Source organism: Papaver somniferum, chromosome 7 (assembly GCF_003573695.1).
Source record: "Papaver somniferum cultivar HN1 chromosome 7, ASM357369v1, whole genome shotgun sequence".
NCBI lineage: Eukaryota > Viridiplantae > Streptophyta > Magnoliopsida > Ranunculales > Papaveraceae > Papaver > Papaver somniferum.
This window is the reverse complement of record NC_039364.1, coordinates 180,370,156-180,381,274: the sequence shown is the minus strand read 5'-3', so window position 1 is coordinate 180,381,274 and position 11,119 is coordinate 180,370,156. Positions and strand designations below refer to the sequence as shown.

At 41.0% G+C, this 11,119-nt stretch overlaps 1 protein-coding gene across 2 annotated transcripts in view; it reads left to right on the top strand.

Moving 5' to 3' along the window:
• Positions 1–10,876, top strand: part of LOC113299119 (mediator of RNA polymerase II transcription subunit 12-like) — a 16,517-nt gene extending 5,641 nt beyond the window's left edge. The window contains exons 7-13 of one of the 2 annotated variants that reach the window (XM_026548063.1): positions 197–304; positions 1,016–1,165; positions 1,271–1,627; positions 1,781–4,272; positions 6,243–8,846; positions 9,330–9,678; positions 9,819–10,876. In XM_026548063.1, coding sequence (XP_026403848.1) covers positions 197–304; positions 1,016–1,165; positions 1,271–1,627; positions 1,781–4,272; positions 6,243–8,846; positions 9,330–9,678; positions 9,819–10,379 — 6,621 coding nt within the window. In that variant the 3' untranslated portion in view covers positions 10,380–10,876. Of the gene's footprint in view, positions 1–196; positions 305–1,015; positions 1,166–1,270; positions 1,628–1,780; positions 4,273–6,242; positions 8,847–9,329; positions 9,679–9,797 lie in introns of both variants that reach the window. The other variant, XM_026548062.1, reaches the window with a different exon arrangement.
• The last annotated feature ends 243 nt before the right edge of the window (positions 10,877–11,119 follow it).

The window sequence follows — 11,119 nt, the reverse complement described above, 5'->3', positions numbered from 1 at the left end:
TTTTTTTTGTTACCCTTGCGAAGCAGGAAATGATTATATCATCCCATTCTCTTAACAACAAGACTGATAGATACTGCTTTTTATTTGTATGCATGCAAGAGTTTACGCGTGTCATACATTTTTAGAAAATATCTTGTTTCATCACTTGGTTCGTAAGCTTCTGAACTTGATGTCTGTTCCTTCTGGTGTGCAACAGGCAGGTCAGGTCTATGGAGTGCCTCTTTCTGGTGCTCTTCTAACTAAACCTTGTGTTTTTCCTGAGCAAAGGCCTTCAGGTGAAGATTTCCGAAAAAAATGGATAGAGGTATGTTGCTGAAGCATTATGTCTTGTTACAATTAGAAATAGCATGCATGGTGAGTATGTTCCGTGTATCCTCAGTAGCTTCTGTATTCTTGAATCTTGATTTGTTACTTGATTCTTGCTGCAAGATCATATAGATGGTAAACTATGAATTTGCTTTCTTATCGGCTGAACAACTTGTCCTAACTATTCAAACTAGTACAAAACTAAGGTTGCTCTTCCATTGCGGAAAAACGTATTAGATGTAACATAATTACCCGTTACGAGATGCTTCAAGGCTGAGAGGCTGAGCTTAACTGAGGATGTAGCTCAGCATGTTAATAGGGTGTCCGTCCATTGCAAAAATGTGTTACATGGAACATAATTACCTGTTACCCTTAACGTGAAACCAAATGAGAATGCATCAAGGCTGAGTGTCTGAGCCTCACTGCACAATGTAGTCAGTCTGTTCAAGAGCGGAATCTTCAGACAATTTTTAAGGGCATTGTACTGGTTGGTTGGAGGGGAATAGTATCTTACCAGTAGCTCAGTTTCTTATCTGGAGTAGTATTTAGTTGTTTTTTTGTTATGTTTTGACTAGCTTCACTAGAGGGCTTACTTAAGATGCTTACAATAGCCTTCACACATGTTTATGTGGTATCGATTTCTGTGGGTCAGATACAACTGGCAAGCTGATACATATTTTCGTTTTTCTTTCTTTCTATTCCTATGCAGGGGTTGTCACAGCAGCATAAACGGCTGCTTTCTTTGGCCGATCATGTGCCTCATGGTTACCGGAGAAGATCTCTTTTCGAAGTTCTTATTAGTCGGAATGTACCATTGCTGAAAGCTACTTGGTTTATTAAAATAACTTATCTTAACCAGGTTTGATTTTATTAGCCAGAATCATAGTTTAGTTGTTCAGCTGTGGTTCAAGTTTCCGAATCTTTTCTGTATTAAAACATGTCTAACTAAGTTGAAAATATGCAGGTTCGTCCAGGCTCAACTAGCGTTTCACCTGGTGCACCTGACAAGACACAGTTAGCTCGCTCAGAGCTCTGGACGAAGGATGTTATTGAGTACTTGCAGCACCTTCTCGATGAAATTGGTACCAAAGATTTTTCATTTTCTTCTGCACAACGCAGGGACCAGTCCTCCCCCAACACACTTTTCTCTGGTTCTGTACAAAACAAAGGTGGTGATTCAGCATCAACGGCTCTTCCTGATGGGGAGGGCCCCCCCATTCATTTTAAATGGTGGTACATGGTTCGCATCTTACAATCTCATAATGCAGAGCGTTTGCTGATTCCTTCTCACATCATTGACTGGGTTCTCCTGCAGCTACAGGTCATTGATCATTCATTTTTTCTTACGCTGCTGTGGGAACTTCATTTATTTCTTAGATTAATTAACAAAACTTCTCTTACTTTCTTTGCATGGTCCTTCTAAATTTACAGAGTGCTTCTATGTAACAATGTCATTTCTGTTACTGTTTTCCAGGAAAAAGTGTCGCTTGACACGTTCCAGTTACTATTGCCTATTGTTTTTAGCATAATAGAGAGCATTGCTCTATCTCAAACATATGCACGCAGTCTCGTGGAGTTAGCCGTTCGTTACATACCGGAGGAATCTTTACCGGGGGAGTCTAACTTGGTTGATGGTTCTCGGAAGGCTTACATTTCTTGTGCTCTAGTTGAAATGCTCCGTTATCTGATTGTCGCTGTGCCTGATACAATAGTTGCCTTGGATTGCGTTCCAATTCCACCTTGTGTATATTTATCAGATTCAGTGAATTGTAGTAGACGCTTCTCTCCTAGTAAGGTCCCTGAGGAGGCTGCTTCTAGAAAGTCCTTATGTGGTGGCAAAGAAAGAGATGCCCATTCTCGGTTCTCGTCAGTAGACAACATTCTTTCTTCCATAAAAAAACGCGCCGACAATCTTGCGAAGGCTGTAAGCCCTGGGGTCCAAGGTCATGGTGTGGCTAAAGCTCTGCAAGCTTTGGATAAAGCTTTAATACTAGGAGATGTGAGAGGAGCTTATAATGTTCTCTTTGTTGAGGATTTATTTGATGGGAGTGAAGGAGTTGGTGAAGGATGTGGCTGGATTGCAGCGGTGAGTCCATCATTACGGTCATCCTTGACGTGGTTTAGTTCAGTCAGCGCGTCATTGATTTGCTCTATATTTTTCCTTTGCGAGTGGGCTACTTGTGATTTTAGGGATTGTAGGACAAGTAGTGTTTCTCGTGACACGAAATTATCAGGCACACATGATTTCTCCCAAGTTTACTTGGCAGCCCTACTGTTGAAGATGAAAAATGACTATATATGTAGCACAAGCAGCTCAGTTCGCTGCAAAACAACCAGTAGTTCTTCTGAAACTCGGAACAATAATATTAATAATTATAGTAATAGTAAAATTAACACCAATAACAATAGTAATAATTATAGTAACAGCCTTGCTGAGGGTTCCAGACATCTTGGTAAGGTTTCTGACGGCACTGTTGTTGTAGAAGATACATTTTCCTCTGAGAAAAAGCCCAAGAATTTTTATGAAGGCAGTTCTACTGGCTCGTCAGATTGTTTCCAAAGTCCTGGCCCTGTACATGATATTCTTGTTTGCTGGATAGATCAACACACAGTGGAAAAAAGCGAAGGTTGCAAGCGCCTTCAACTGCTCATTGTGGAACTCATTCTTTCAGGCATCTTTCGTCCGCAGGCCTACGTAAGGCAGCTGTTAGTTAGCGGAATTATGAACAAGGGTGAAACACCGTTGGATTCAGACAAGCAGAAACGTCACTACCAAGTGTTAAAGCAGCTTCCGGGGCAGTGTTTACGCGAAGCTTCTGAGGAGGCGCAAGGTGCTTTTATTCCAATGTCCATGGAGACGATGTCAGTTTACTCGAGTGAGCGTCATCTCATACTTCATGGATTTCTTGGTGGTCAGTCTAAAAACAGAACGAGTACAGACTGTGTTTCCTCGACTGAGAAAGATAATCGTACTTCTCTTGATTCCTGGAAGAGCGGTGATTCGTCGTCCAGGAATGTGAAAACAAAGGGTAACATTACAGAACTGAAGACTGCTATTATAAATTTCATCCGTTTTCCAAATCCGCATTCCACATTCGGAGAAATTAAAGCAGATGAATCTCAAGGGTACCTTAAGAGGCCTTTCAAGTCAATTGGTGACAAGGTTGATATAGCGGAAGGAACACCTGGTTGCGAGGACTGTAGGAGGGCAAAGAGGCAAAAGATGAGCGCTGAAAGGAATTCATTCCCTCAGGCATCTGCGTCTATGAATACTGCTTTAGATGATCTAGACAGTTGGTGGGTAAGGAAAGGACTTAAATCTCCAGTGTTAGAGCCATTGAAGGTGGACCAGCCGACCAAAATGGCCAAACATCCTTCTAGAGGTAGGCAGAAAATTGTTCGTAAAACTCAAAGCTTAGCGCAGTTAGCAGCTGCTAGGATTGAGGGTAGCCAGGGAGCATCAACGAGCCACATGTGTGGTACCAAAGTTACATGTCCTCGTCACAGAACAGGTATAGAAGGCGAAATATCTAAACAAACTGTTGTGATCTCTACAGATGGCTGCCTGACTGACCTTGTTAATATTGGAAAAGCTATAAAACATCTGCGGTTGCTTGAGAAGAGGACCATTACTCTCTGGCTAATAAACTATGTCAAGCAGCTTTTCGAAGGGACAGAAACTGCTGGTAATAGAGCTGGTCAAAGCACTCTGTTATCTCCAGTTGAGGACAGAATTTCTGTGCCGTGGAAGCTTGGTGAGGATGAGTTATCGTCTATACTATATTTGCTGGATATTTCGTGTGATTTGATATCTGGGGTGAAGTTTCTGCTATGGCTTTTACCAAAGGTTCTCACTGGTGCAAATTCCATTGTCCATGGGGGTAGGAACTCTACACTATTGTCAAAGAATATTGAAAACCAGGCTTGTGAAGTAGGGGAGACATTTTTCGTATCTTCTATCCGGAGGTATGCCTACACTTTTCTTTCTTTAACCTGTTCCATTCCTATAGCATATTGGGGAAGGCCTTTGATTATGTAGTGAATAGTTTTAGTTCACCGACTCTACTTATAGAATTGTAGTTAGGAATTATGTTCCAAAGAAGCACTCATTTTTCATATTCTGTAAGATTGACATAACGATATCTAGCTAGTTAGTCTTATGGTAGTTTTATTGAAATCAGTATTTTTCATATTCTGTAAGGTTGACATAACAATATCTAGCTATTTAGTCTTACGGTAATTTTGTTGAAATCAGTACCCAACACTTTATTGTTTTCTTGACTAGTTCCACATTTACATCTAAACTAGTTATTGATGGCGTAAAATAGAAGAGGGTTGGAGTTTTATTTGGCTTTATATATCAGTACAGATCTTAATACTCGGCACTTCCTTCCTTGAGTCTTAGAAATTCAGTTCAGTTGAAAGTAAGAGATTTAGCTGTAGATTTATCATTTATTCGAATCATTTGATATTGCCCCTAAGGTAATATATTGGAGACTAAGCTCCACAGAAATATAGAAACGTCAGTAAACTGATGACGACTTATTAGTGCTCCACTGTGTTCGATGTTTGTGCGCTTATCGGGCACACCGTTCTCTCATGGAGTGTGTGAAGCTGTCATTGGTTTCACCAACACTATAAAATGAGGAAGGTTGACATAACAATATCTAGCTATTTAGTCTTACGGTAATTTTGTTGAAATCAGTACCCAACACTTTATTGTTTTCTTGACTAGTTCCACATTTACATCTAAACAAGTTATTGTTGGCGTAAAATAGAAGAGGGTTGGAGTTTTATTTGGCTTTATATATCAGTACAGATCTTAATACTCGGCACTTCCTTCCTTGAATCTTAGAAATTCAGTTCAGTTGAAAGTGAGAGATTTAGCTGTAGATTTATCATTTATTCGAATCATTTGATATTGCCCCTAAGGTAATATATTGGAGACTAAGCTCCACAGAAATATAGAAACGTCAGTAAACTGATGACGACTTATTAGTGGTCCACTGTGTTCGATGTTTGTGCGCTTATCGGGCACACCGTTCTCTCATGGAGTGTGTGAAGCTGTCAGGGGTTTCACCAACACTATATAATGAGGAAGGCCTAGTTTTTGAGTTCCTTAATTTTGTTCATGCATCAATAAAGCTCTGTAAAGCGTAACAAAAAGCTATTGTCTTGTTTGTCTGCATTTTCTTCGTTTAATTTTTTTTCTCTTCAAAATGTTGTACAAGATGAGCTTTTGCATGTGCCGTGTCTTGTGATTATTGTCAAATTTATTAGGAGATATGGAACTAGGGATGGTTATCGCCGTGCATCGTGATATTTGCATGGGGGGTGAATATTCCCATTTAGGTTCCTCCTTGATTTTGTAAAGTATTTTGACTTCTATAAGAAATACAACTTTAACATGAAATCAATGCTACTTTCATCTAATCTTCCCTGGTAACTTTTCATCGTCTTCTTTAGAAAGCATGTAAAATTTGAAACAACAAGCCCAACATATATGTACTGAATTAATATGTATGTCACTTTGAACTGACCTCATGTAATTAGAATATACACTTGGCTTTGTTCTGGCGCAGACATCCTCTAAAGCGTACCTCTGAAACTTGAGCAGCGATCCTTCTTATCTTTTGTTAGGCTCTTCCGTTGTTTTGCTTTATTATCCACATATCTCTAATGTACATAATACTGCATATCTCTAGTTAGCAGTTCTAGAGATCCCATCCTTAGTAGTGGTACACATGCGGTGTTGAACTTCGTTAGACGATAAAAAATATGATTTTCTGATTTACTGCTTAAAGGGTTATCTTGATTGGTACCATTTTGCTTCTGTCTGACTGCCTACCTACATGTATATATATATACACACATACAAATATCAGTCTGTCAATAAAGCCATTTATCTGAATGCCTGACAAATGGGTTTGATGCAGGTATGAGAATGTACTTGTGGCATCGGATCTTGTTCCTGACGTTTTATCTGCTACAATGCTTCGGTTTGCGACCGGTACTGCTTCTAATAGCAGAGAAGCTGGTGGTTCAGCATTCATTCATTATGCTAGAAACTTGTTAACAAAATACAGAAATGTGGATAGTGTGGCAAGATGGGAGAAGCATTTCAAGGCAACATGCGATCATAAACTTCTTTCTGAACTTGAATCTGGAAGAACACTTGATGGTGACTTTGGATATTTACCTGCGACTCCCACTGGAGTTCAAGATCCTGACGATTACTTACGTCAAAAATTGAGCGGCAGGTTATCACGAGCAGGTCCAAATATGAAAGAGATAGTGCAAAGACAAGTTGACGAAGCTGTGCAGTATTTTAATGGTAAAGAAAGGAAGCTTATCAGTGCTGCTACTCCAAAAGGTTCCGGTGTAGATAAACTGGATGACGTGCACCAAAGAGCTCAGAAGATAGTCATGGGTCTCATGGAGTGTATTAGGCAGAATAGTGGCCCAGCTCAGGAAGGGGATCCAACTCTGGTTGCTTCTGCTGTTTCTGCAATTGTTGGAAATGTAGGTCCCGCTGTTGCTAAAATGCCGGACTTCACATCTACCACAAATTACCCAAAGTTTCAATCAGCCATAAGTTCATTAAATTGTGCTCGATGCATTGTACACCTTCACATAACCTGCCTCTGCATACTCAAGGAATCCCTTGGAGAGCGTCAAACCCGTGCTTTTGAGATAGCTCTTGCAGCAGAAGCTTTTTCTGTTGTTACTGCTGCCTTTGCTCCCTTGAAGGCTCCTCGGAATCAATTTCAACTTTCCCCTGATGTTCATGATTCCAATACCAGCCCGTCAAATGATACTCTGAACAACCCTGTGAAGGTAGTGGTTAGTAGGGCAGTAAAGGCTGCTGCGGCTGTTTCTTCCCTTGTCATTGGGTCAATTGTTCATGGAGCTGTAAGCTTAGAGAGAATGATAGCTCTATTTAGGTTAAGGGAAGGCTTGGATGTCCTTCATCTGATTAAGAGTGGGAAATCCAGCTCAAATGGAATTTCTCGTACTATCGGTGCTTCAAAGGTTGACAACTCTGTAGAAGTATATGTACATTGGTTTAGGGTTCTTGTTGGGAATTGCAGGACAATATCTGATGGATTGGTTGCGGAGCTCCTTGGCGAGCCATATATACGAGCTCTTTCAAGGATGCAGAGAATGCTTCCTCTTAGCTTGGCGTTCCCACCTGCTTATTCTATATTTGCACTTGTGGTGTGGAAACCTTACATCCCTGTCAACAACATCGCTACCCGTGAAGATGTACACATATCTCTAGCAGTAGCCATAGGTGATGCTATCAAACACCAACCATTCAGAGACGTGTGTCTTCGAGACACGCATGCATTCTATGAGCTTCTGGCTTCTGATGTAGGTGACTCAGAATTCGCAGCGGTTCTTGAATTGCAGATTCCAGACAAACATTTGAAAACCCTGGCCGTTATTCCTCTCCGTGGGAGGCTTTTCTTGAATGCAGTGCTTGATTGTAAAATGCTGCAAGATGATGGAACTCGTGCAACTAGCTTGCAAGGCGAACCAAACACACAGCGCAATGAAAATGGAAAGAGGCTTCTTGACCAGCTTGTACATGTTCTGGACACTTTGCAACCGGCTAAGTTTCATTGGCAGTGGGTTGAGCTGAGGCTTCTCTTAAATGAACAAGTTCTCATTGAGAAAATTGAAGCCTCCAGTAGTACTTCTGTAGTGGAGGCCATCCGAGCTCTTTCGCCGAGTTCTGACAACTTTGCTCTGTCGGAAAGTGAGAACAATTTTACTGAGATCGTCCTGACGAGGTTACTGGTCAGACCCGATGCTGCTTCACTTTACTCAGAAGTTGTTCATCTTCTTGGGAGGTCATTAGAGGAGTCTCTGTTGTTGCACGCAAAATGGTTCTTAGCTGGTCATGATGTGCTCTATGGACGAAAGTCTATCAGGCAACGCCTCATCAACATTGCTCAGCTTAGAGGTCTATCAACCAAAGTTCAATTTTGGAAACCATGGGGATGGGCTAGTTACGGTACAGAGCATTTGCCTGGTAGAATAAATAAGAGGAAGTCTGCGGCCACCTCGCTTGAAGAAGGGGAAGTTATTCAAGATGGTGTTGAGAGGTTATTAGGAAAAACAAATTCTCAAATTTCAGATACTGAAGGCTTCAATTCTAGCCAACAGTATGTTACTGAGAAAGCTCTTGTAGAATTGGTTCTCCCATGCATAGACCGGAGCTCCAGTGATTCACATAATACATTTGCAAGCGAATTGATCAAGCAGATGAATAATATTGAGCAACACGTAACTGCACTTACTCGTGCTGTGAGTAAGCACACTGGCTCTGCGCCTTCCGGAGTTGAAGGCTCTGCAAACAAGTGTACTAGTCGCAAAAGTATCAGAGGAAGCCCTGGACTAGGAAGGCGACTAGCAGGAGCGGCAGCAGCAGCAGTAGCTGATTCTGCACCACCCTCTCCTGCAGCACTGCGGGCGTCTATATGGTTGCGGTTGCAGTTCCTCTTGAGACTTCTTCCTATAATTTATGCTGATAGGTATAAAATCACACATTCAAATTTTTTACTTCAAGTATTATACTTGTGTTTCACTTTTTCGTTTCCTCAAATGCTTTCTGTTTTGGGTTAGTAAACATTTTCCTCTCTAGAATGTCTCAAAAGTTCCTCGTTTATTTCTAAATTAGTCTCTGCTGTTTTTATTGAATAATGAGAATGGTTGCAAGTATTACTTAGGATTAGCTACAAGTTCATTTAGACATACCTGTGAAGCTGTTATTAGAAGTATCACTGTTATTAGAAGTGTTCACCCAGACACTGCTTAACAATTAGGACCCTGTTCCTTGAAATTTTCCACGTTGTCTGCTTATGAAAATACAAAATTCCAAAGAAATAAAGAGAATTATGAGTGACACATCATAAGATAATTTCAGATCCACTGTGTAAGAATGAATTAGGCTGTCTTTTTACTGATTATTTAATTTGGGTGGCTTCTTTTTTCCTTGTCTTAATTTCATTTTCCAGGGAACCATCTAGTCGAAATATGAGGCATATGCTTGCCTCAGTCATCCTTCGTTTCCTTGGAAGTAGGGTGGTGCATGCAGATGCAATCATTTCCTTCTATCCACCTACCACAGAAAGTTCTCACGCACAAGCCAAGTGGGAGATGGCAGATTCACCAATGATAGAAGCTTCGGCTGCAGCAACCCCAGATCTCGCTGGTGAAAGTCTTTTTGAGTGGTTTTTGTCCGTCTTTCATGGGTTACTGGGCAACTGCAAGCCATGTTGGCTGAAGTCTGAACCATCCTCCAAGTCAACTATAAAATCTGCTAGAGACTCTGTGTTTGATCGTGAGGCAGTGGAGAGTTTACAGGTGAGATCCGTGTTTCTCATTTCTTTCTTTTTTTTTACTTCATTTTCTTCCACCAAATTGATGAATGAATTGGGATTACAAAACCTGTCTTGTGATATGTTCTATAATGCGGAATACAGAATGACTTGGACTGCATGCAGTTACCAGAGACAATTCGGTGGCGTCTTCAGTCTGCAATGCCAGTTCTCCCTCCTTACATGCCATACTTCTTTTCTTGCCAGCAACCAGCGGTCTCATCTACAGCTGTTACTGCGCTTCAGTCTACGAGTATCTCATCATCTCCTTGTGCTGGTGTACTAAACCAAGGAAATCTAAATATATCATGCCAGAGGAATCCTGCTGTTGGTTTGGCGGCTAGGTCCATTATTAACAATACGACAGGGAAGGCAAAGCAGCCACAATCGGCACTGTTGCAGCAGCTCGATCAACAAGAGATGGAAGTGGACCCATGGACACTGTTAGAAGATGGGACGAGTTCCTTGCTCAGTGGTCCCACCTTGTCCAATAGTAGCAGTAGTAGTAATTACAACAGCAGCAGCAGCAACGTGGTAGTTGCTGCTGGTCTTTTACCTAGTGGTACCGCTGAGCAACCACCATCATCATCTCTAAACAATCTCAAGGCGTGTAGCTTGCTAAGAGGAGCAGTTAGAGTTAGAAGAACAGAACTCACATACATAGGGGCAACTGATGATGACAGCTAACTGAACTAGTCTTTGGGTGAGTGATTAATCTTCGAGAATATCATCTACTAGTTTCTTGGTTTGCCACGTTGAAAATTATTACCGCTTGGTGTTCCGCTACTTCACGAGGGGCCGGTGATGGTGGAAGCTGCTTTTAAGGGGAAAGAAGGTTCTTTGTGGTAGATCGAGGGAAGCGCCTTGACTTACTTGCAAGTTAATCTTCTCTGATAGTGGATGCAGAGCTTGTTAGGATTTTTTTTTAACAAAGTGAGAATTCATTAATTCCCTCCCTTGCCCTACAGATTATGTTTTCTTTTTTCAGATGTAGTGGTGGTGGCGAGGCTGTTGTATATAATGGTATATTTTTCCATTTGTTGTTTGTTGAACTAAGCATTGTCTGAAATTGATCTCTATCTGTTTGGTAGTCTTTTTTTCTTTTCCTGTTAAGTCCCTAAGTGTAACCTGCTACATAGTACAGATGATATTCAGAATATTCGTGTATGCACTTGTTCCTACATGATTCGCATGTTTTTGGAGGGAACCAGAGCTCTTTTTTTCCCTAAACTGGAGGTGGTGTTTCCCCTCTCATTGCTCCATTTAGCTCTCTGGTTCCAGAAATCTCTCTCAACATCACACCAGTCGAACAAATAAATATGAAGGTGTTGATGTATTGGGGACTAAAGTGGAATATATTTGTACAACGAAGTATTCCCCATCCCATAGAATGGTTAATTTTTTTTTTCTTTTTTTCTTTTTTGGAA